This window comes from Rhea americana, unplaced genomic scaffold (assembly GCF_003343005.1).
Source record: "Rhea americana isolate MKP2758 unplaced genomic scaffold, rheAme1 scaffold_238, whole genome shotgun sequence".
Classification (NCBI taxonomy): Eukaryota; Metazoa; Chordata; class Aves; order Rheiformes; family Rheidae; genus Rhea; species Rhea americana.
Window position 1 is genome coordinate 1,214,410 of NW_028186355.1, and position 27,296 is coordinate 1,241,705.

General features: G+C 36.2%; 1 protein-coding gene across 1 annotated transcript in view; it reads right to left on the reverse strand.

Annotated features, from left to right (window-relative positions):
- Nucleotides 1-27,296, reverse strand: part of LOC146595138 (metabotropic glutamate receptor 8) — a gene marked incomplete at its 5' end in the record, with an annotated part of 134,151 nt that overhangs the window by 56,515 nt on the left and 50,340 nt on the right. The window contains one exon of the mRNA XM_085306333.1: nt 10,524-10,660. Coding sequence (XP_085162459.1) covers nt 10,524-10,660 — 137 coding nt within the window. The remainder of the gene's footprint in view (nt 1-10,523; nt 10,661-27,296) is intronic.

A 27,296-nucleotide genomic window follows, 5' to 3' on the forward strand; every position in this document is an offset into this window, starting at 1 on the left:
AAAAGAGACTGCGTTTTAAACTGAAATCTTTAGCAGCAGGGGGGAAGAGCTCTCTGCCATGTCTATGCTGCTGCTTAAAATGAAGAGTCAGTAATTAAATGGAAAACTCTGCAGAGAGACTTAGTGATCTGGCAAGCACAAAAACAAGCATGTGGAACAAGTTTAAGCCAGAAAATACTGTAGAGCACATTTACTTAGGGGGAAAAAAAAGTCTTGTTGCTAAGGTTGCAGTCAAAAGGAGAGTACTTCAGAAGGTCAGAGGTTTTTGTATGGACTGAACATAGCAAAATTATTCCTAGGGTATTTAAAGAACTGACTGAGGAGAGAGAAAGCCATTGAGACCTCATGGAGGATAGTAAGGTATAGAAAAACTGTAAATGGTAAACTTAGTACTTTTGTTCAGAAAAGGGAAAAAGAAGCAGCCAGGGAATTATCAACCAGTTGACTTAACTTCAATTAACAAAAAATTAACAAATTCAATAACTGAAACAAGTAAACAAACACACTTTGAATGCACAGGAAAAAACAAACAAGACAAATAACAACCAACAAGGATCTGTCAACAACTAGTTGTCAAATTTCTTTCTGTGAGAAGGAATTCATATTGCACCCTCCCTTATAAGCAACCTATTGAAACAGATTTGGGCCCTAAAGATYGGGTTCAAATTCTATCAAAAACCTGTAGGAAGAGAAAACATGTCACTGAGATGCTGTAAAGGTGGAAGAGGGTGGAGGGTGGGATCTGGAAAGGGTCTAATCTTGATCTTCTATTATTCAATACTTGAACTTAACTGTTCGACAGAGTTTGTTAGAATAAGTTGCATARTGATCAAATTTGGGCAATAACACTGACCTGGAAAAGGCTGAAGCTATGCTGAAGGACAGGATGCATTTTCGAAATGATACTATCTAACTGCAGAGAGTACAAAAAAAAGACCATGTAGGTTAACAGGGACAACTGTGATCTATAAATTTAGGTAGCACAATATACGACAGGAGGTACAGAGAGATAGAAGCTTTTCAAAGAAAAAGATCTCATAACGTGTTGAACCAGCAATGTAATGTTGTTACAAAAAGGGCAAATGCCATCCTGAGAAACACAGATAAAATAATCTTTCCCCTCTACTCTGTACTTGTGAATATATGAAATGATGTTTCTCCTCTACTCAGTGGTAGTGAGACTTCAGCCAGAGTGCTTTCTGAAGGCTAGATCATTATGAAGGTCAGATCCTCAGTTAGGATGAGAATCAAATGGGGACTCCAGAGAAAATCAACAGGAATCAGAAGTGTGCCTAGAATACATGATCTATGAGACAAAATTGAACAAATTGAGGTTGTATAGTCTAGAGAAATAACACAGCCTGGGGGGTAAAATAGCAGTCCTAGAATACATAAGGAARGGGAGGTGCTCAGTACTCAAAGTCGTGAATAAAATAAGAAGTAGTGCACTTAAATTACAGCAATGAGGATAAAGCCAGATGTTAYGAAACATTTCAGAGTGATAATGGTAGTTTAAAACTGCAAGAGAATGCCTTCTGAGGCTGTCAAGTCTTCATCCTCGGAACGAAGTAAGTATAGACAACATTACCTTTATGCAAGACCTAGATGGTCCCCTGAGCTTTTACCTCACCTCTTTTAGCTGTCTGCTTCTACAAAACAATAGAGCAGATTTCAGGCGCTAAACATTTTGAGCACAAATAGACAATCAAGACCATAGCTGGGCCACATAAATAAAGTAATTATGATGCATCCTTATGACTGCTAAGGTCTTTAGACTTTGTCTTTTGTAACTCTACAGAACACCTATTCAAGAAGCCAATATTTCCTATATATAAAGATTAAGTAATGGGGTTGCTAGTAAATCAGACAAAATGAACTAACAACAGTCAGAAAACTTAAGAAATGGTGCCTGAAGGAGATCTCCGGAGTCCTCCCCTTGCCACAAATCAGAACTRTGTCAAAAATAGTCTATATAGCTCACATGTTCCTAACCTGCCCTTAGTGCTGGAGATTCCCCAGCCTCCCTTTGTGATGCAGTCCAATGCTTAATTATTCTCATCGTTAAGAGTTTTCCAGCTTGTCCACATTAAATCTCTCTTACTGTAATTTAAGTCCATTACTTCTCATAACAGCCAAATTAACTATGACTAATAGTYTGTTCTTTTCTTGAATAATCTTTTCTATATTGAAAGAGATTAGCATAACTCTTCTTAGTTCASTCTTTTCTAGACTAAACAACGCTAGTTTGCTCAGCCTTTCCCTGCAGGCATACTTTTAGACGGCTGATCGCTCTCATTCCTTGCATCTGGAGTCTCTCCAGCTAGACTATATTTTTCAGTGAAGTCACAGTTCTGCTAAAGAAATCTTAGCCCTGGAAAAGGAGGCAGATGGATTACATCATAGGTCAAAGCGGACACTGTAGTAATGGCCTTAGGCAGTGCAAATCTCAGTTAACAATTCCAAAGTCATTGCTCAGCTTCAGGCCTCTACTTTCCCGAAATACGGTTTCATTTTATGGAGTACTACTCAGCATTTCTGAAATCCTTATTGCAAGGATTTCAGTATTTGTTCTAGCCTCCCTAATTGTCCCAGCCATCCCCAGTACAGTCTGTTGTCCCATTCCCCACTGAAGTTTACTTTGAGCTGAAAGTAYAAGAAGATTAGCTATACATTTTTCACTAACATACGAATTGCTAAAAATCGTGATACCACTGTGAAAATGGGCAAAATAAATCACTGCCTGTCTTTTAATATTTTAAAAAATGTTTGAGTATATATCAAGATGAAAAAATGGATAAATACCAGATGATTATCCTAAACATCCTAAAATTAAATAATATTATTGCATTATGAARGAAAATTGCAGGAAAGCAAACAGAAACAATAATCAGGTAATAATGTACCGCTAACTGGTGGTGATTCTCCTTCATCACATCATAACCACTAAATGTCTCATTTTGTTTTACATTTGGTCGCAGTAGCCTTCCATCATGTATCACAAATGTACAATAATTAAATGTCATTTAACCTGTTATTTTTGCTTTTAAGTACCATTAAGTATGAGTATTTTGCTTCTAGGTTTAGATGTCAGCACAGTCTTCCAATTACAGTATTTATATAAATTTCTTTATGGAAGAGGAGAAAGATGGAAAGGACTTGGGAAGAAATATGCCAATACTCCTCATTGATATTTCACATTGGTGTATCACACTGCAATTGACTGCAGATTTGCTGCCACCCATGCATAATCCAAACTACTTACTATACTCAATAGGTGTTTGTTTATGCTCAAAGTCAAAGCATTCACACATACCAAAGAGCAACTAACCCAACTCTGAGGTTGTGCATATGAATGCAAATCTGCCCAGGAATACATATAAAAAGAGCCCTCATTTTTCATTGTTCTTTCATTGCACAATTGTTTTTATTGTGAAAGAGACAAAAGTTATTTTAAGCTAAAAGTGGTTCATTTTATTTTTCATTCATTCCAATGTCTCCTTTCTGTTTCTAGAGATAAACAAGAATTCTGGRTGGTCCTTTTGGCTATGACTATTAAAAGAGTACTTTATTCTAAATGCAATACTTCTTACACAGGATGTTCATAAAAAATTATAAAAYATCTACCACCTGCTCAAGAACCCTGTGACAAATTCATAGCAAAATGTGCAACTGCAACCCAACACTTCGTTTGAGAAACCTGCCTTTCACTGACCCCTACAAGGCAAGAAAAATTCCTGTTCATCCTAGCTCTCAAGCAGAGACTGTTTCACTGRCAAACTTTCTAGCGAAAAACAAATGGTAGCTAAGTTCAGGATATTTTCTCAGCATCTTTCTTTTTTTTTTCTCCATTTTCCTTTTTTGTCTGCTTAGAGATTTAGTCAAGATGTTAATTCTATTGGAAAAAAAAAAGGAGAGAAAGAGAGAAAGATGTCAGACATCTTAGGTTCTTCTAGAGACATTGGATCTTGAACCCAAGTGCTGTTTTTATTTTCAGCCATGTCTAAAATAACATCTATTCTATTAACAGAACATCTCAAAATCATTTAAAGCTTTTTTACCATGTGTATTCATCTTGGGTCTTTTCCTGAWGACATAAAATATTTCAGAATAATACAAAATATAATCTTTCAAAATCATAAAGATTTTCAAAATCACAAAAAATTCAATCCCATTTTTGTTCCATATTTCATATATTCTATCAGTTGGTCCATGATCTGCATCCAGTGTAGTCTACTAGTGACTACTCTTTCCAGCCTAGCACTTGTTTTCAGTGCATACAGGTTTCATACTGAATTCAGATTCTGATAGTAAAAAATAAATTCTGAGCCATACTTATCAACCAGTGCTATGACCATGACTACCTTTGTAAAAACCAAGTATTCCTTTAGAGACCATACTGGTCTCCTTCTATCTGACTTTGAGCCCTGTATAGCGTAAAAGAAGCCAGTAATATAATTTTGAGAATAGTCATAAAAGAGCCCCAAACATTTTTTTCTTGTCCCAGTCAATTTGATTTTTAACCTGAACATCCAGTATCAACAGTCTTCTGGCTAATAATATGGATAGAGTGTAAGTTTGAACTCTACTGCCATATTACATATGAGCTGAAGCACAGCCTTCAGGCAGCATGACTGTCATATTTTGTTTATAAATTTAAGCATATATAGCACTAAATGCTACTGCTTTGTGTGTTTCACTATAGTGAACACAGGGATTAAGTTCAGCAATTTAAATATACATARATATAAATTATATAATACTTACCTCGGGGCGGGGGGGGGGAGACTTTCTGGCATCATTAATGAAATATAATGGTCTGGAGCAAAGCTTAAAACTTCTTTACCGCAGTTAGAGTAAATATCAGAAGGTTCTTGAATCATTTTCTTTTACCATGTCACAAGAAAGGAAGCTAATGCAGTTTGAAATGTTGCTTCTAAAAAGAATTGACTAACGTCAGCGTTGGTAGTTTCCTTCAGGATTAGAGATACAACTTACAAGAAAGATAGAAAAGAAGAGAGATCAAATACTGATTCACTTCTTCATGCGATACGGCTGCCTGAAGGGAAGTTCATTCCTGATGCACGGTTCCCAATCCTTACTACTTCACCAAACACTGTGCTCAAGGCTGATGATGATTATGGCTGTCTCTCTGAGAGTTCGTCACATCAGTATAATTTTAATCTATAGCTTTCTTACTTATAAATCAAGACCATCACAGAAAAATGGCTGCCCCATGCCATTTATATCCTCCTTGCATACACTCCATAAATCTGAAATTTTATATGTCTTATTATTTCTGAGTATGTTAAAAATTGCTTTTTGGAGAATTTCTTTTCCTGTTCAATAGAACTCTTGCACATAGGCARGAAAAAAATACAAAACCCCCCAACATGAACATTGCCTTAAAAATTTCACTGTGCTCTCTTAACTTACAGTGGTTTTATATGCATTTTTTTCTTCTTAAGAACTAAGATAACAGAAATATGTATCCATTGAAGTTCTTTAATTGTTTCCACTAAATAACTGATTTTGGAAGCACCAAAAATTGTATCTGCTTGAACACCTGTCAATTWACAGCACTCATTTGGAAGATTATGGATTTGAGTCTGTAACTTTTTTCAGATTAAGTTCTTTCAATACAAATTTTGGTAAACCAAAACAACGTGTAAATTTTAAATTAACTGTGAGAATGGGGGCAGGTTTAGCTCAGTTGCTTAGAGCATGCTGCTGCTAATGCCAAGGTTGTAGGTTCAATCCCTGTATGGGGCTATGCTGAGGGTTGGACTATGAGATCTGCAGAGGTCCCTTCCAACCTGATCATTCTATGAATGCTTTAAACTAAAAAAATAAAAAAAAAAATTTTGAAAACTCAAAACATTTCATTTAAAAATTCTTAAATATTTCAACCTTTTTTTCCAGCTAGCATTTCAGTTTCAAAATAGAACATTTTTAAAGAAGAAAAAACCCYAATAAATAACAATAAATAAATAAATAAATAAGAAAAAAATGAATTAGAAAGAAACAGAGTGAGTTCATAAGACATGAAGCTAACTGAGAAACTTTTGGGAACTAGAGCTATTTTCATTAACTGCCACCATCAAAAGCCATCAGTCAACATCTAGATCTAGCCCCTGTGTTAGAAGAAGTACAATAAAAAATATGGAATTCATTATTAATCATAAAAGGAAGGAGGTTTCAAATCATAAGACTCAGGAAAAATCAAGCTTGTTTTAACAACCTTTCTGCTGTGGAGATTACATGGTTGAGAGCTCAAATTTGCTAAACTCACTCATTTGTAKAGAAGTTTTACAGGTGACCTGGTATGCAAAAATGCTGTTGCAAAATGAATAAACCRTAAGTTTTACTGAAACAACTATCTCCTCGCTTTTTTTTTTTTTAGTTAATTATGAAAAACAGAATCTTTTGGGGAGAAATGTTTATATCAATCCAGGTTTAACGAAATAAGTTATATCCTGCTATTAATAAAGAAAATAAAATGAAGGAAATAACGAAATCACAGAACCACAGAATAGCTGGGGTTGAAAGGGACTTCTGGAAATTGTCTGGTCCAAGCTCTCTGCTCAAGTACYRYCMGCTAGAGCAGGTTGCTCAGGATCATGTTCAGTTGGGTTTCAAATCTAAAGTTTCAGGTTCTAGTTATTTACAGTACACCAACATTTTTTAAAGTCAGACAACTTTAGGGAGTAAAGGGACTCTAAAAGAGGTATAAATTTACATTCTCAAACTGGTGTAAGGTGATAATTATATAAAAGACAATCAGCTCTTTCAGGATCCTATTTTCTGCTTTCAGAATTGCCTTGTATCAGTCAAGGAATGAGATACTTTATTCTTGATTCTTTTTAAGTTTAACTTCTACACTATATGTCTCAGTTGCTGACTCTTCATATTAGCATTGTCACGTGTACATTTCTTTTGTAAAAAAGAATTACAGGATTACTACCGAGCAGTAATCATGAAGTTCATATATCTGGAAGCTATGACTGCTGCAAAGGATATCTGAAAGGTCAGTCTGCCTAAAGCAGAGCATTAATATTACTGAGGACTACAGGGAGAAACCAGTATCACAGCTAGAAGGGTCTCTGCAGCTAGAGACGTCTGCTGACCAAAAGCCCCCTAGGGAGCAAGTACAGAGTCTTTTATCCAGCCAGAGTCAGCACTTCCAGCCCAAAGGGAAAGCTAGCATTACACCAGGAAAGGAACAAGCCTGAAACTTGACCACAAGAACCCTGTGGAGTCAGTGAAAACTTTGAAGAACCAGAGATACCAGCAGAGCACTCCTAAGGGYCTAAAGACATGACCAGACCAGAGTACTGGGTAATAAGCCACAGCTCACATGACAGAAACCTACAGTCAAAACCCGGCAGCAAAAATATCATAGAGTACCCAAGGGAAAGAAAAATAAAAAATAAAGAAAAAACAAATAACTACTCATCTGGTTCAATAACTTAAGTGTAAGAAGTCTCCTAATCTTAGTCACTTTAATTTTACAAAAGTAAACTGTACTGCAAACTTAGTACTTCCATGACTTATCTTTCTACCATAAACAAATAAATGAATAAATGCTATAAACTTTCTGAAGCATAGTACCAGCTACAAAGATAAATGTAATTATAAACACAGTCATAGCTTACAACATGATTTGAAATATAAATGTCTTTAGAAGCAAGAGTGGGCTATGCACATAGAAGTACATGTAGAGTAAATTTAGCTGATAAAGACGTGCATTAAAAATCATAGTTATCTGTGTCTTTATTAAGAGGCAACTGTGCAGTAGAAAGAAGGATACATTGGGAAAAGTAACATATTTTTAAAAAACTCCTTTACAAAGCAGAAGGATAAAAAGTGTCCTGCTGTCATAATACCATTTTGCCTTCAATGAAAATAGACGCTTTCACTGAAAAGATCCGTTGGKATTCACTTGACCCACCTGCAGTTAAAGTATTATCTAATTTGTAATATGATTGTTTAGAGTACTGACAATCATTCACAAAGAATACTTGGTTCAAATATATTAAGTATAGTGAAACAAGGATGCAGGGTTGACAAAGCAGATCTTCACGTGCCATAGTCAGCRTTGACACAGGTACTAAATGAGTGTAGCAAATAGAAAACATACTGAAGCAAACTCTATCATCCCAATTATCACCTTATTCTTTATTTTTACTGCAGCAATGCCTACAGGCACCGACAAAGATTTGTCATAAAGACGAATAAGTTCAGAAACAGGAGGGAAAAGCAGGGAGAGGAATGCCTCATTGCTGGATCCATCCGCAGTGTGCAAGGGGGGGTCTGAGCAGCTGTGTGACCGCTCTCACCTTGGGCCRTGTGAGCAGGGGGAGCAGGGGGACGCGTGCCAGTGCACGGGGTGACAAGATGAAAGCAGGCCCTGACACTAGGCTTGGCGCAGAAATGGCTGCTTGCAAGCCGGACAGAAACGGTCAGTGAATTTGGACATGTCTGGCACGGCGTGTGAGCTCATGGCAGTGAAAAAAGAGACAAAAGAAGAGAGCTAAAAGAACATACTAAACATTTGTTTTTAATGAGTCTTAACAACGGACTTCCTCAGCTCCTCAAGTAAATCTTTCACGGTTAGCTTTGTGATCTACATGGTTGATCTACATGATCAACAGTGTCTACATGATCAACAGTGTTGTTACAGCCATTTGAACAGATGCAAATCTGCTCAGTATCACTGCGTGGATGCTTACTCCAGCGCTCTCTTCCACAGAATCACAGGATCGATAAGGTTGGAAGGGACCTCTGGAGATCACCTAGTCCAACCCCCCTGCTCAAGCAGGGTCACCTAGAGCATGTTAGACAGGGTTGCATCCGGGTGGGCCTTGAAGATCTCCAGAGAAGGAGACTCCACAACCTCTCTGGACAACCTGTGCCAGGGCTCTGTCACTCTCACGGTGAAGAAATTCCCCCTCACGGGAACTTCCTGTGCTTCAATTTCTGCCCATTGCCTCTTGTCCTGTCACACGGGACAACTGAAAACTCCTCTGAGTATGAACACATKGAGTAGAAAGTAAGTGACTGAAAAGCTAGACTTAATGATAAGTTTAGCAATCGTATGGAGAACAGAGAGAGACCCACTGGAATGGAATTAAAGTTTAAGTAAATTCTAAGGTAGCTGTTAACTATTACTATATAACTGTTATGTCAGTACAAATATGTGTTCAAAATCTAGGTACTCGTTCTCAGTGTATCTGATAAATACTGTAACTTTTCAGAAAACTGTAGCAATAAGAGAGCTGTAATATATTCCATACTAGTTACAGTAAGGGTCTAGCTCTGGTGTCTTCTGGAAATAATCATTTAGTATTAATCTTTAAACAAGTTTAATCCTTTTCTCTTCATGCCTTTCAACAGATGGATAACAGAAAACGTTGCCACACATTGTTACACATAGTTTCTATTGGCAATTTTTTCCTATTTGTACCCAAGAATTAACTTGCCAAGCAGTTATAGATATTAAATGCTAGATATGATAAAGTAGTTTAATAGCTATGGCTGAAAATATGGGAGCTATCATAAATAACACTATTACTAGCACTCAGATAATTATTGCAAAGTAGGCCTGACAGACTGTCAATACTTATTGGTTTCTTTATTTGTTTTGTTTTGTTACTCTTTATCACGAGCCTTGTAAGTGGAAAACCAGAGCTGTCTGAAATCTAGTCTTTGTGGTTTGATTGAAACCACTGAGTAAATTCCCTCTGGTGAATCCAGTCATCTCTTCACTCTGTCCCCTTACCAGCCTTTAGCAAAACACAATTGGTATTTCAGATTTTTAGAGCTACCTAGATGGTAGCACACCTCAAGGTAAACTGTATAAATCTTGCACATCTAACAGTGAGACAGATTAACTTCATTTCGCCCTATTTGTGGCTGTAACTCTCCTCATGGAGCCACTTTCTGACAGAAAAAAGTGCTCTGTCTCCAACAACTTCTCCAGTAAAAACCGTGGCTAGATGCTTAGCTGGCATACAAATATCCTTATACATTATATTCCCTAACCTTGTTGGGATGCTGTTTTCCAAAGCAAACATAATTGAATATACAGATGGGGCTTAGCTACTGTAAAACCTACAGAGCATATTAAAGAGAAATTAGAAACATCTGCTAAGGATGGATAAGTTGTTGGTGTTTCTTTCTTCTATTATCAAATTAGAAGGAGCTATACTAACCCAAGTTAACCATACAGAAAATTTCCAAATTGTCCCTTTATATTCAACAAATATTTGCCTTGTTGTACTTAATTATTTTAAAATATCATTTAAAAAAGTAAATTAGTACACAGTTTAAGCTACATTAAAATATGAAAGAACTCATATTTCAGGTTTTTTAGGCTGTCTTTTGCTGTCTTCTCAAGAAAAGAATAGGAGAATTTTTCCTGCCAATTATAAAATAATCAGTATTTTTGAAGTGTTTTTAAATAACGTAATACTCAAATGATTGCTTTTCTCCAATATCAATACCATAATCAAACTACTACGTACATTTAGATGAAGCTGGTTAGTCCACTGGCCAATTATTTTGTATTCTGTACTCTTGTTGGAGATTTGATACTGAAAAATATCATAGCGTCCAGGAGCATCTCCATTTTCATTGAAGATAACAGGTGTTCCAGCACTCCCTAAAAAGAATTAAAAAGCAGTTAGGATAAATACCTATAAAGCAGTTTTCCAGGAAATATATTCTGGGGGAAAATACTAATTAGAGACAGTTGATCACGCTGAGCAGATTCTTCTTAATGTAATGYCAATATAGTAATAAATCAGGAAATCTAATAAAGAAAATATGTGACATTATCATCACCACAAAATCCATGGTATATCTACTGTGAAAGTTAAAACAACTTAAAAGGATTATGTTTTGCAGTACTCTTTCTGTGCTACAGAACATTAGCCAACTCTGAGAAATCAGAAGTGGGAAACCTGCTTTTGACTTGCAAAAGGGCATAATTTCACTTTACAATATGAATACAGTGCACTGGGCACACAACAGCAATCTTCTGATGAACTTCATCAAGAATTTCCCTGTTAAATATGAAAACAAAATGCATATCATCTACTTTGGAACTAACACTCATAACAGGCCTTGTGGAACAAGTGTTTAAATCTGGTCAAAGCCAATGTGATAAGTTTCGAGCACTGACCGCCTGTGTAAAAGTGTTCTTTTTTTTTCAAAATCAATTAAAGATAACAGCTGCTTTTTTGTTCTGCCCTCTATACATGAACTGCCTGACAGAAAGGTCCATTGCTATAGCTGTCTAAAAGTTATAAATTGACAGTCTGTTCTTACTTTGATCAACAAAGTGTTCAAAGTTTGAAAACTGCATGTCCACCTTAGCAACCAAGCCAAGCAAATTAGAGACCATAGTGACAAATGTCCACAAGGCGACATCACCTTCAAGGTTTTCCCACTCAGATTTTTCAAAAATTACACAATGAATGTCATATGCACTCATCCCCAAATTCTTATGTATAGATGAATCACATTTACAATTGAGGTCCACAGAAGACAAATTCAAATATGGTAAAGTTCTATATTTAAATTAATTAAATTTAATTTTATTCAAGAAAAACAAAACAACAAAAAGATGTCCTATTTCTCCATAAAACAACTAAGAGGAGACTATCCAGTCTGTAGTTCATTCCTATGTTATAAGATGGTCAACATAGTACGTAGGGGTACTACGTAAAGGTTTGCATTTGTGGTATCTGGAGAATACCAAATAAAGCATGAAGGCCTACATAAATATCGTTCAGCAGTTAGCCGCAAGAAGTGGGGTTAGCAATTTACATACCCCATAATTTCAGCATACATACTGCTCGTGTCTTTCTGTCTCCCATAAAGTATTTTGTTCTTTTCTGTATAACAGTTCTCATGCAAAACTGACATCCAGTGAAATAAAGAGTTCTTTGACAGTGACAAGTGGCACATAAGCCACCATGCTGCTTTCACAATTCTGCCAGCAAAACTATGGCAGTAAAAATTAGATATGAACAACCACAGAACAGGAGTTTGAAAAATTTATCTGTGAMAAAGATTTAAGATCTGAGAAGATATGAGAGACACTTAACTGCCGCAAAATTTTAGGAAATCTATTTGTGTTTTGCTCCCAATACTTTTGACAGAATGGAGGGCAAAAAATAGCAACCTACAATGTCCTGAACAAGGATGTTTTTCTTGGTTGCACAAATAGCAGGTTGGTCCAATATATTTCTCTCATAAAATAAGCACATACTCAACACTTATTGAGTATGTCATGAGGTATGAGTGAGGTAATGTTCGTACCATTACTTTAAGAAGTAATAGGAGTCATCTTTCCATTCAACTTTTTTAAAAGTCATGGAAAGAGCAGATATCTTTTCCCAAGCGATGCAGAACATCCTTTGTATCCATTAAGACAAATGGGAATTTCAGACGTTTTTACTCTCAGCAACAACAGTGAGAACTTATAATTTATTGTTGTTTTTAGAAATGCCATGTACGAAAGAGACAGACTATTGTACAGGCCAGAACTATACTTCTTTTTGACACAGCAGTGTTCTTAGCTAAAGCAAAACAGTGTTTCACATTGTGCATCTCAGTCATCCTGCCATTCCAACTGAGTACAGCAAGATGCCTTTCATAYAGCAGAAGTTAAAACAATGTTTGCCAAGTTAATAGTTATGTTTCGTAAACCCTGGAATTAGAAGAATTGGACAAAAAATGCTTAGGATGCAAATTTGCAGGAAGAATCTAATATCCCTCTGTTGAAAAACAGATTTTTAGAGGATCTGATATCAAAGCTCCTGCCATAAAGCAGATTCGATAATGTAGTAGTGATTTTGCCATAACTAGTAGATATAGTTAGCAAGTGATACCAGACCATTATTTTCATCTGTCTGTCTGGAAACATATCTTCTAGTGTATTATTGATCTGTGGAATGCACCATTCAATATGCCTAGAACAAGAAGGTGGGCATGACTAGGTTGTGCTAATAAAATAAATATAGATATAATAAAATACTTACATAATCATGAAAGCCAAGCTTAAGGGATGCTGAAGAAAAATTGAGGAGCTAGGATTTCCAAAATTATGAACTCARGATGGTAGCAGAAACTTTGAAGGTGCAAGTAAAGGATGGAACTAGAGGCCCCAGGGTTATAAACAAATCACCAATAGTTAATTATTGGTCCTAAAGGAATGTCATCTGAATGATGACAGATGTTAATCGCATCTGAAGAAAAATATACCCTGATGAATGATCCAGATGAACCGTTTCTCTGAGAATGGATAATCTACAAGATCAACAGRTTATCTAATAAAATATACATCTATGGATAGTACATACATCTGCATACATCTTCTTAAAGACAAGCGGACCCTTCTGTGGAAAACCTGATTTGCATTATTTAGATATCAGATAATTTAACCATGTGGAAAATCATCAAAGCTGACTAATGTTGACTAATGTTTCAGGTGGAAGGCACCATTAGATTCGGTATATAATACTGTAACAAACCCTGCTGAGTTGTACAAGGGCCTCTTTTCTGGAGAATAACATCTGCAGAACAGCGCACTCTTAATATCCTCTACTGCACTGTGCTGCCATGTATGCAAGTAATGTTTCATTATCATTACAGGGAATTGCATGTTAGCACCGGTTTAAGATGTGTGTTTATTTACTCAGCTTTCTGGCCTTTAACTGTCCACTACATCTAAATGTAACATACTCTGCACAGAAAGTAATACAGATCAGTAATACTGAAGTAGTTAGCCAAGSTTGTATAAATTCCAGTACTGAATAGTTCTTGGATAGAATTTTTATCCTRGAGAATGAGCTTGGATATCCTCCTACAAGAGCTGCACTTATCAAGCACCGTCACAGGAAATATACTATTTTTTCTTAGTAAAAATGTCCCTGTAATGCTTGCGTAGATCATCTCAGAGAATGTAATGCAGCCCGTGCTTTTTAAAATCATTTCAGTAATTTCATAATAATTTTTGTCCTGATTTGTCAGCAATCATTCAACAAAGTAGTTAAAGAGCAAAGAGGGAACTGTGTCATTTCACATTTTATTCTCTATGTTGTTATGCTACAGTGCATCATCTTAGCCCGTGATTGACTCAGGTAATTGTATACAGTCTGTCACCATCTTAACTAAAATTTTAATATATTCTGGATGCCTAAAGTAGGCATGGTAGAATCTCAAGAATACCTAATAGGCTTGGATAAAGCAAGAAAAATCATGTTTGAGATCTGTTTCTGAGGTCTACCTATGCTGAACAATTCCAGAATACCTAAGAAAGTCTTATTTTTCTGATATGTCACTGTAGACTGATAAGTGGAAGGAAAAAAAGAATCAAATTCTGCATGAAATATTGTTCGGAAAATGTACAAAACATTTTGAAATCTCACTTATGCAATTGCAAAGGTAAAGCAAAAGAGAAAGTCTAGATAKTCTAGGAGTTTAGACTCATAGTTAGCATAGGGTGAAAGTACTCTCTGCCCTTCACAGGAATGGCTTAACCAAAAGAGGTAGAAAGGGATGAGGTAAGGTAGGAAATACACGGAGACAGAGTTCCATCCATTCTACTCCATTAAAGACGTAATGGCACAAAGTGATTGCACTGTCCTGACAGCACTGCTGTGGCTAAGTCCAACGATGAGTTTCAAAAGACAGATAAAGAACTACTAAGCTGTGCGTCAGAACCAGTCTCCTGGGCTTTTCAAGTCATTAACATAGGCATTTGTTGACTGCTGGACATCACTTTAACAACAATACGTGCTGTAAGAATTATGTGGTTGCCTAAAAGTTTCAGGGTCATTGCTATGCTGCATACCAACTCCTTTAGAGTTTTCAAAGCTCAGAGGGCTAACAAACTGGTCCTGCTTCAAAATCAGTTCAAAACCAGACAAAATAGATAATATTCTTTGAACCTTACAGCAGGATGTATTATAGAATATTTCTGTTACTACCCATTTGAAGATAGTGCATATCCACCAGTTCATTACAGCAGAAAGAGTAAGTTACGGTTTATTAAGTATACAGACATATTTACTTATTGTGGATATAAAGTAATAATCTGGTACTAAAAAAATTCTCCCTYCTTCTTCCCAGTTTACAGTCAGCAGCATTAAACGACTCTCAGTRTTAAACTAGCACATTAACTAAATGTTACTGAAACAATGTGTCTGTGACCTCAGCAGTTTATGAGCCTTTCCAAATGCATTTTAAACTAGTCAGAAATGTTATTTAGAGAATAAAGAAGTAAAATGAATGAGGTTTATAMTACAGAATTCAGGAAGAAATGGAGTCCTTAAATTTTTAATGCTTTGCAGTATTGACAAGAAGGACTGTGATAAACAACTATTTTAGGACAGTCTCTTTCTGTGCTGGACTTGAAAATTCAGCTCCTCTCAAATAAATCCTTAAATACGTATGTTTAGATACCATTAACATTCTCGAGTTGCTACTGAGCAGCTACCTTATACAGCGTCTTATCAAATCGCAGTTCACATGGACCTAAAAGCTCCCCTCTCCTAATGCAAGTTGTGATCTTAGTTCCCTGTGAGCTTACTGAGCACACGGCCCTGGTGTTTCCCAGTGAAGTTCTCCTCTTTGTGTCTTGGGAAGTGGAACAGCCGGAAGACTGGAAGTGCAGGGGTCAACTACATATAAAAATGATTAACCTGTAATGAATTCTCAACATACAAACAGTGGGGAGCCTTTAAAACATACTACTTGAAAAATTAGGACTCTCTTAAATTAAATCAACAGCCTTGCTTTTTTTTTCCTTTATGAAAATCTTTAATAAGTAATTTACTACCTTGATACTTTAAAAAGTGTTTCTGTTCATAAGCCCCACAACTGTCATTGGGGGGGCTTATGAACAACAGAATATTATACAACAGAATATTACAGTTCTGATGGAGCCAATGACACTACAAAACTTATTGTGGTATTTCACTAGATTTTAGTATCTTGCTATTTAGTCTATTTTCTAAAATGAAATAAAAAATCACTCAAGCTGAGTCTTCATCCTCTAAGCCAGTCCATGTAGGCTCTCTCTCTTGTGAAACCAACTGCAGTAGAATGGATTCAAGGGTATGTTTAGGCAAATGGAATCAGTCAGTTTAATGTACAGTTAACTGGTGTATATCAAAAACTTCAGAATACACTATCTATCCATTACTTTACTAGAAGAACCTTGGAATTATAGGATCATCTCTTATTTCATTAATTYATATAATTAGTTTCAGGTGTTAATAGTTGTTTTTATTATTATTATTAGCTTTTTATTTTAATTAGCTTTTAAAAAGAAAAAGTGACTATAAAGTAGAAGAAGGGAGGGTAACCATTTGAACTTTCAGTACTTAGAATTCCCACAGAAGAACAAAAATATWTCTAAAATTGAAAAGAAAAATCCTTACTGATATGCATTTCAAAAGAAATAGGAAGTTGAAATGGAACCAATGGAAAGAGAGAAGAAGAGTAGTTAAAACATTTAAGGCTTGGGACAAAAATACCAAAGAATTATAAACAATTAAGCAGAAGTAAGAAAAGCTAATTTGTGAACGTTAGGCTGGCAGACAGAGGAGGAATATATACTGTATTAAGCTATGTAAGGCTCAGTGATAAATGAAGCTATTACAGCAGACATTTTCAAACAATGAACAATATGGTTACTAAAATAACAAACAGTAATTGTATTACCCCTATTCAAAAATCTGAAAAGACTTCTTTTTATGCTTACCCTAAARTGACTCAGTTCAGAATGCAGACAGTAAAACATTCTCTCAGAATTACATTCAATTGTGATAAATATAGCCATTTAATGCCATTTTAAATACCATAAGATACTGGAGACATTCACATAGCATATACAGAATATGCATATGACAGATAACCTATATGAACCCTACGTCCTGCTGAGGCAGAGGCTGGAGGCCAGRGGGATACCCTAGGGCATCTGAGATGGCATTAGTTGCCATGTTAAGACAACTAAATCTTTCTTACCACAAGAAAGGGCTGTGGTTGTTTATGCATGAATGCACGAGACAGAACCAAAGGGAAACAAAGAGTGGTACACGAAATGGCTAATACACAGATTTAGGGCATGTGTGATATAAATTATAGTGGTACTCACTACATAATTTTAAAAATAAATAAAAAGTAATACTTTTTTCAATCCAGAAAGTAACTCAGCATTGGAACCTACTGCCATAGGAAGCCCAAAGACATGATGTCTGATAAAACTTGCCCCAAAATGATCAAAATTTGAGGATGAAACCAACAATAGCTATGTTARAAAAAGATTTGCCCCATCCCTCATTACTGTGTCTAAGAGTGGTTATTAAAAGCAGTGATCCAGATGCAACTCCAGTTCACACAATTCTTAAGCCACTAATTGCAGGAAAAGCATACAGGAGAAAAAACCTTCTACACTTTCTTTGTTCCTCACGTTCTCTACCTGCATATCTGCTGTTGCCCACTCTCAGAGCAGTACTACGCAGAGTGAATTTTGTCCTTATCTTCTTATGAGTGATTCTTGCTCCAGAACAGAAGAGTGGAACTCTAGCTCCTCTTCTTCTTCCAGCATGCTGAGTCTAATAGCAGAMAATATGTCTATATGCAGTATGTCTATTATAGTGCATCTTAATTTTTCCATTTTCCCTGCTTTGTGCTCCTCCAGTTGTATCTGTAACTTTTACATTACTGGGGTGAAGTCCATGGTGCTTCATTCTTTTTTTTTCTCCCTCGATTCCTAGAAAGATATTTCAGTTCAACCGACCTTTTTTTGTCATTGAATGAACAGTACTTTCACTGGGGTCACCTGCTATGTTCAGCAGTACAGCAAGTAGGCCCTGTGCTTGAATCGAGAMGAAAACATGCTGTCTTCCTGGATTAATGTTCATATGACATTTCAGAGGATTGGTCCTACTACAACAGATATAAGTATGAATATCCATTTCTCTCTCTCGCTCTCACTCGCTCTCTACTTTACAGTTTTGACTAAGGTTTTATGTGAAATTCTGATTTTATAAGGCTCCATCATTTTGCTTAGGTAATTAGTTTATTTCCTCTGGTGTAAGCACTTCTAGTCAGTTCTACTACMAGGTATGCTTACGATATAGTTTCTATTCTAAGTCTTACTTTTGGTACTCTGAAACTTTTCAAGAAAAAGCTTATCAAGCAGACAATTGTCAAATATCTTCCAGACGAAGGCAGAATTTTCTGATCGGTTTGCAGTTCCTGGATATCAGAAGGCAGAGGAGAGAGTTACAGCTCTCTCACTTCAGAGGGTAATTCCAGTCTCAACACTTATTTTGGGCAAGCATGAAAACCTGCCAAGCAGACACGTACACACTCCTGTGCACTTCTGAAGTTGAAAAGACATTGAAAGAACATATTTCAGAGAAAGAAACAACTTTGGTGATATCAGAAACTTGCAAGTGCCTGTATTGTCTCAAAGAGAGAGGTTTCTCCTTTTTTTTCACTCCAGAACAAAGCTCTATACTAAAACATATGAGGGAAAGGAGACTAAATGAAAGTCCTGCCCAAATGAAATTGGGGCTCATATAAGGAGGTGGAGCAAGGAAAAGAGAGCAACACATTACTGCAGGGAATCAATGCAGAGACTGCAGCGTYCAGGAACTAGTTGGATTGAGAAGGTTGTGTGTAGAAAGAGAGTATCTGAAGAATCATCTATGTTCCAGCACAAACTTTTAGGGAGATATTCAATTTCTCAAAAAATTTCTCTTCTCTACCAACAGATTCCTAAGGCTTGGCTGATCAGATGCAAATAAAAGTAGTCAGTCACAGATGACACCTATTTGGTGAGTAAGACTCATCATGGTGAGGAAACAACTACTGTCTTTGGAACAGTTGTTAAAATAGCTAATATTAATTTCCCCTCAAAAAGGGAAAAGGAGCACTGTGTAAATGTCCCTGCTAACAGGCATTATCCCCAGTACAGGGACTTTTGTCCCAGCCTCCAGCAGAAATGTTTATTTGTAACTCTGTTCCTGTATCTCTCTGGAAGTCTCCATCTGATAAGCTAGCTGTTCTGCAAAGTATGGCTTTATACCAAGTTACTCTACACTAAGCTCACTAATTGTACTGAAGCTGGTTGCTGGGCTTTGACAAAATTTGTGTTATCGGCTTCTTTTTCACGCTATTTTTTTTTTTAAAAAAAAAAAGAGGAATATTGGAGTCAGAGAGAAGCTAACAGTCACTCGCTTATCTAGCTTAAGCCATGATCACAAACCTCAGATGCTTAAATATGAGTTTTATCATGCTAATTATTTCACATAATGACTGAAGTATTTAATGCCTAAATCTTGATTCTTTTTCCATAAATTATATATTGATAGAATAAAAATGAACAGAAAKCAACAACAAAAAGAAAAATAATGTCACATAATTGTAGTTAAATATCAGATTACAAAGGAGACAAAAAAACTAAAAAAAAAAATTCCTGTAAGCCTTATACAAAGTGCAGTTGATTTACAACCCCCCCTCCCAATAAAGGAGCACAGACAAAACCCTTTAATTCGGAAGACCTTCTGAAAGCACATAGTTAAATTCAGACTCTTCAAAAAAGACAYATCTGTACCTGTCCAATTAGGACTGTCATTAGCACATGGACATTAGTCTATTAACATTTATTTAATAGACAGCTGATAAATAAATGTATTTTTATTCTGTGTCTAACCCAACTCCAATTAAGATTTTCCATCACAAGCATCTTAATATGAGCAATGTAATGCCAGTGATCCATGGAACTACTTCATCTTATTGAGCAAGATCATATTTGACATATTAAGCTATCTTTCCTGAGTGCAATAATCTAATTAAACAGGTTAAAAGTATATTAGGGAATTTTTTAATATTGATTTCTAATCATCGATAGAGGGCACAAAAGGCCTTCTGTCTAGTGTTTCACCTGGGACGTCAACTCAGATATTAGAGAAGACACAGCACTAACAGGAACTGTTAAACAGCCACAATCTATTTTGTACCTAGATTTCTTTTGTGCAGTCTGTGTTGAAAATGAACTAACCCACACAACCCACAAATGAACCAACCCAGCGCACACAGAGCTTCGGGTCATGCTTCGGTTAGCACAACACATCTGAAGGGAGACATCAAACAGAGATGTCCCTGCCTGAGTCACAGCTTTATATTCCAAATTTCCAAGGTAATGTTATTTCAGTCCCATGACCTTGTCATGTCTTATTGTTTGATGTTCCTAGAATATAAAACAGTCTAATATAATTCACCATGAATACTTCATTATTCATTCTGAATGGTATTACCTTGTTTCAGAAAGAGGGGGCAGACTCTGCAGAGCAGTTACTGGGTTGTCTGAGGTGCAATGGTAAGGAAAAAATAATTGAATATTTGAAATTCCTGAGTCCTTCAACTCTACATGGCAATATTTAATGAATTGAAGGTAAAGGATAACAAATCATTTCTGCTTTTTATTTTTTTTTTTTGTTTCTTTGTAATTACAGCAACCATCAATGAATAACTAGTGCCCAGTGATAATTTACTCTGTTGCCATGGTTATTTCATGTACAGTTATTAATTTCCAAAGACATAAAACAATGCAGATACTACATCTATAAAGCATTGAAGAAAGCATTTTAATTTACAGTGATTTTCAAGCACTTTATAGGTCACAGTTTTACTGAAGAACTGACTTAAATTTTGAAGTGCAGTCATTTAATACATCTATAACCAATACACTCACTCCCATACCTGCTACTTTTTTAAAGTCTCTACTGTAGGAACCACACTGACCTTTTAGGAAATGTAATCTTGCAGTACTAACTTTTGGGAAGCCTATATACCATGTCTATACTGATTTTATACATTTGGGATGTCATGAGAAAATATATCTGATTTTTTTTACAGACGTACTTGCCTAGAATAAAAGCAAATTATTCATCTTTTTACATAGAGCACATTAGCAGTTATTGAGATACACAGGTAATATACTTCTATTGAAAACAAATGAGCATTTTTTTAAACAYAATAATAAATATATAAGAGAGGAACAATATATTCTCTGAAGGACTAATCTCTCCACTCAGTGAAACTGATGATAAGTGTATTTCAATAACCTACRTTTCAAAGACATAATACTTTACTGAGGATACTCTGAGAGCGTGAGTTCAGAAAATTGATACAACTCAATCTTGTCCATTGCTRTGAGACATTCACATTTCAACAATTACAAATAGAAATACTAACCAGTATTTCCAACTGTTAGTATTACCAACCCCTGAAAATTTATGGCTAATCTTATAATACTTCCAGTTTTGGATCCCAGATCCTTGGTCCATGTAAACATGAAATAATATTTTCAGCTTTCTTTAAAAAATTCTCTTTCCTCAGAGTTGCAGAGAAAAGCTTTCATATGTAGCCAATAATGCAATTTAAAAACCAGATGGCGTGAAAGAATTACTCCAGAAGTATTTTTAATATTATAATTTAAAGCAAATCTTACTTCCTTGGGGGCCTAACTCAAGACATTTGAGCACATGGCAATAGAAAACTTATACTAAGCTATATAATGAAAAACGCTAACACTAGACATCCTTCAAATCTTGCCTATATCTTCCCTGCATAACTAAAATGCTTAATGACTAAATGACATATTCATGAATCAGCTCTGGCTTCTTCCTTTAGTGTGATAAGAAAGACACAAATTCTGTTTAATCAGTTACTTAAATCAGGATTTTCATTGTGAAAAGAGTATAAACTTAACAAAAAGAAAAAATCAATATATTTGTCTCAAAATTTATTGATTATTTTATTTTTTTATTTTAAAATTGCCTGTTTTTACCGGATTTAGATGCTGGTAGGCCTATCTGAAGCTCCTGGATTGTACGCACTTGATGAATTTCATGGAGATGAGATTGAACACAAAGAGCTGACTAAAGTCATCAATAGCAAAAGAAAAAAAACCTATATTGCTCCTAATGGATTGTGCAGTTTTTATGATCACAACCATGTCTGTGTTTTTAAACATTTTAGTGTAATCTGCTGTTCTGTGTGCTAACTATGACACAGTATTCAGCTACTACCATGAGCTGATTTCAAAAATCACACAAAAAACTTGTCAATTGTGGATAAAATAATTAGATCATTCCTGGAGGTAGCTGGAGGAAAAACTGAAAAATTTTGTTACTGTGCTAGATATGTGTGATAGAGGCCCTGATAGAGGCAAATAGGAAAAGGTTCTAATTTACTTTTACTTTTTGAGGAAGTTGGACTACTGGTTCCTGTATAGATAAAAAAATCAGTATTTGACTGACCAGCCTTCAGACCAGACCAAATCCCCTTAATAAAAAAGAACATTATTTGTCCTTATTTTGGTGTGATTTAAAAGACAATGCAAACAAAATATGATCATGAATGGACATCTCTGCTGCCAATACACTGAGGAAGTGCAATGAGACTCATTCTACTATACAACCTGTGCTAATTATTACAGCTCTCACAAGCTTCAAACACAATAGCATATGTGTATCTATAGATGGAGTTAGGTCCAAAGAGCAGAAAATTTAGGATTTGTTGATCCCATTGTATAAATATTTCAAGGAACTTCAGCTAACACAATATATGACCAATATTTGAGAGATTAATTGTATTAGCTGATTTCATAAAATGATGATTTACAAACTAATCAGTTCCCCTCCAAAAGCCCTAAAGGACAAAATTCCAGATGCTCATCATGCATCAACTGCCAAAGACATGTAAAAAAACGCATCAAGGAAGGCTGATACCTCAGAAAAAGAATACTGTGTTGTTACTATATTCTTTCAAATTTCAGCTGCTTTTTGTTACAGTAAAAGTTCCATCAGCCCACTCAAATGTTGCTGCTTTCCAAAAAAAAAAAATAATAATAAAGAAAAAAAAAGAAAGAAAAGAAAAGAAATGTGAGTTCCTGTCAATAAAACAGAGCTTTTTGAATTCTTGAACTAATATTTCCTCTGCAGTTATCTGGCGCTCTCTCAGATTTGTTTCATTTAGGAACAATGTTGATTATGTGAATCATATAGTTACAATCCTACTAAGTTAAATGAATAAGTGAAGTGCATAAAATCCTAGGGGATCCYTTTGCTAGGGACAAGGAACTCTTAGGTCATATTTATAGCTGATTCTCCAAGCACATCTATACAGGAAGATATCCTCCAAGCTACTTTGGAGAAATGGCATGCTCACATAGTATTGTGCATTGTGCATTAGCAGCAGAACCTCCAAAATAAACACAGCTGTATTCATTTAGTGCCGAGTCAGACACAGCAGGTCCATGTTTCAGCACTGGTGCAGCTCTGGTGCTTCCTCTGTCACAGTTAGCTAAAACATCTCCTCACTGCAATCTGCMGACGAGCCTAGGATTTGTCTTTACTGTCTTCATATCTCTTAACATCACTTAATAATAARCCAAGCTATTATAAATCCTGCTGACTTCTTTCCTCTTCTCACAGCCCCTGGCTCAAAATATACTATCAAAATGAATCAATATTTCTCTTTAAATGAATAAAGTATAGAAAAAGCAGAAGCCCAGTGAAATAAAACCAGTATATATATTTTATATATATATATATATATATAAGGAAGCCAGATATGCAGGCTCTTTCTTTCTTCAGCTCCTCAACTCAAGTATCTGGATCTATGTGGGAAAGGAAAGAAGACTGGATATCTGAAAAGGATGCCTTTGAAAAGTTGTCTAGAGAAGGTTTCTTTTAGAAAAGGATATCCAGTACACCTGATAGGCCTCTCCAGCATAGGAATTAAGCTCATTGGAGTAGCACATGACCTCTTATTCGCTATTCATCACAGTCTTTTCACTTACATATAAAAGGTGTTACTTATAGATGAAACATGTATATCTGGCCTTAGCAAGGATTAAAATTTCCAAGCAAAATATTGATTGATTCGTCATAGCTCAGCACTATCCTGCTTTGATATTTGAGTGGTAGTCTGCAACATGTACAGCATGTCTCCGAAACTATTCACTGTCCTTCTCATGACTTACTCTTCTTTTTTCCCCTGTCATTTATCCCCAGAATGACTACTATCACAACTTCCCTGCCATGCTGATTAAGAAGTATACCCACKGAAATCTCCTATTCTGTCACTAGAAAGATTTTGAAGAAGACAAGCCCTTGCTAGCATTGTCAAATTCTTATAGCATAGCTCTTAGGTAAAGATCTAAYTGTCCAGAAAGACCTCTGGCCATGGGTTTTATCATGATCATAGTGTATTTCCAGTCTAAGAAAACAACACCTGGTGCCTGGTGCCACTACAGAAGAGTGTTCTATGCACAGTACACAAATTATCCAGGCTCTCTGTTCCCTGTAACAGTTAATGCCACAGATACATAAAGCTCATATATTCAACAAAATTCTAAAGTGCATTGTGCATTCTCACCTGCAGTCTATACCTGAAAGGATTATATGCAGTTCTATAGGTTTTACACGTTTTCTTACAATCAGTGTGAATCTTCCAGGTGTTCAGGCGACAGATTGATATTTTCACCTCTCTTCTTGCCATCASAGGAATGCACATTCAGCTGCCAAGRTTCAGCTGGTCTCACCTGACAATTATGCAACACTGTCCCTCACGTATGCAGGACGATATTTCACATTTTTCATTCTATTCTTTTTTCCACTCTTTTGCTGTGTGACATTTTGTATTTTAAGAATATAAAGTCCCGTGCAGATCATTGTATTCCTTTTATGCTCGGCTTAATTTCTTGTTGCTTTTTTTCTTGGTTCTCCATCAGAAGAATCACACAGTAGAGGTCAGCTTCTGAATAAATATGGGTATAGATGAAGTTTCATCATCAAAATGATGGGTTGGTTTCTTGAGATAATTATCTTGAAATTCATTCCTGAGACCGATTTCCCCTACCTGATGGACACATTTGAACGAGTGAGGAATGATGCTGCACTGAGCAAAGCAAAAGGCAATAATTTCTCAAAGATCACTCATGACCCTTTAAAAAATATGTCCAAAAAGCTAGCTATTCACAGCATCATATTTTCAGCTTAGTCAAGCCAGTTATTCATTTAAAAAGAAAGAAAAAAAATCTTCCAGTATTTTGCAAAAAGGTACTTATTATATTTGCCAGTTCATGTTACGAAATTGTCATTGTGAAGATTCTTTTATAAAATAATAAAATATAATCCAACTTATTAAAAAGGATTCAGATTTTTAAGACAGGCTCCCTACAGCTAAAATAAGCTCTATAAAAGACAATCCTAATTTGCTTCAGTGAAGCAATGCATGAGAACTAAAATCTATGCCTGTACACATTATTCCACGATTCAGAATGTAATGAACAATACTTATAAGAGTACTGTAGTTGTTAAAAATGCTACAGAGAGAGCATCTAAGACTATAATGATCATTTCCTAATACAGTGACCTAAATCTAATCYGTGATGCTTTGCAATATACAAAAACACAGTCTTAACCACCTGCAGCTACACATCTCATCCATGATATGTTGCAGGCATTCGACTCTAAGTCCAGTCTAATTAATTACTTTCTGCTCATCTGAATATTCCTCTGCTATTCACATAGAATATTTCTTTCTTCTAGGTCAAGAACGCCACTGAAGCCTATGGAATTTTTCTCATTTACTTCTGCAGAAAAAATTTCACCCTTTATACTGTCATAAAATGTAAATGTTAAACTACAAATATCTGTGCTATCCCTCAGCTYGATTTTCATGGTGTACAAATAATACTCTATAGCATAACTGTAAAGATGTCTGAGTCCCACTATCACTATATAAGTAATGTTAGTAGATTTGACTTTAGGATATGTTATTGATAAATTCATGTTTTCTAAAATTTCTTATATTTTCCCATCTAAAAAATTATATAATTATTTTTAAAGATAATGAAATATCTACCTATCAAACGACTCTTCACGCTAGCACCTAAAATAGAGTTAAAGAGAAATATTTATATTATGAAAGCTATCAATTAAAAATGCTTTTCAATAAAAATCTTTTTTTTTTTGGCTTTTAATTGAAAAAACGTATTTTTTTCTGTGAAAATCTACAAGGCTTCTGAAAAAAATTTGGGATTTTTATTATTATTTTTTAAGGTATCACCAATAAAAATAAATCTATATTCTGGCAAGGGATGTTAAGGAGAATAGGAANCTGAAAAAAATTTGGGATTTTTATTATTATTTTTTAAGGTATCACCAATAAAAATAAATCTATATTCTGGCAAGGGATGTTAAGGAGAATAGGAAGGACTTCTTCAAATACATCAGCAACAGGAGGAGGACTAGGGAAAATGTGGGCTCACTACTGAATGGGGCGGAGGCCCTGGTGACAAGGGGTACAGAGAAGACAGAATTAGTGAATGCCTTCCTTGCTTCAGTCTTCACTTCTAAGGGCAGCCCTCAGGAATACCAGAGCCTGGATGTGAGGGAGAAAGTCTGGAGAAGGGAAGACTTTCCTTTGGTTGAGGAGGATAGAATTAGAGACCTTCTGGGCAGGCTAGACATCCACAAATCCATGGGCCGGATGGGATGTGCCCATGGGTACTGAGGGAGCTGGCAGATGTTGTTGCCAGGCCACTCTCCATCATCTTTGAAAGGTCTTGGAGAACAGGAGAGGGGCCTGAGGACTGGAAGAAAGCCAGTGTCCCTCCGGTCTTCAAGAAGGGCAAGAAGGAGGACCCAGGAAACTACAGGCCAGTCAGCCTCACCTCCATCCCTGGAAAGGTGATGGAACAGCTCCTTCTGGATGTCATCTCCAGACATATGGAAGAAAAGAAGGTGATCAGGAGTAGCCAGCATGGATTCACCAAGGGGAAATCCTGCTTAACCAATCTGAGAGCCTTCTATGATAGAGTGACTGGCTGGGCAGATGAGGGGAGAGCAGTGGACGTTGTGTACCTTGACTTCAGCAAGGCTTTTGACACTGTCTCCCACAACATCCTCCTAGACAAGCTCAGGAAGTGCAGGCTAGATGAGTGGACAGTGAGGTGGACTGAGAACTGGCTGAAAGGCAGAGCTCAGAGGGTTGTCATCAGTGGTGTGGAGTCTAGTTGGAGGCCTGTGGCTAGTGGCGTCCCACAGGGCTCCCATCCTGTTCAACTTCTTAGTCTGTGACCTGGATGAGGGGACAGAGTGCCTCCTCAGCAAGTTTGCTGGTGATGCCAAGCTGGGAGGAGTGGCTGACACACCAGAGGGCTGTGCTGCCATTCAGGGAGACCTGGACAGGCTGGGGAG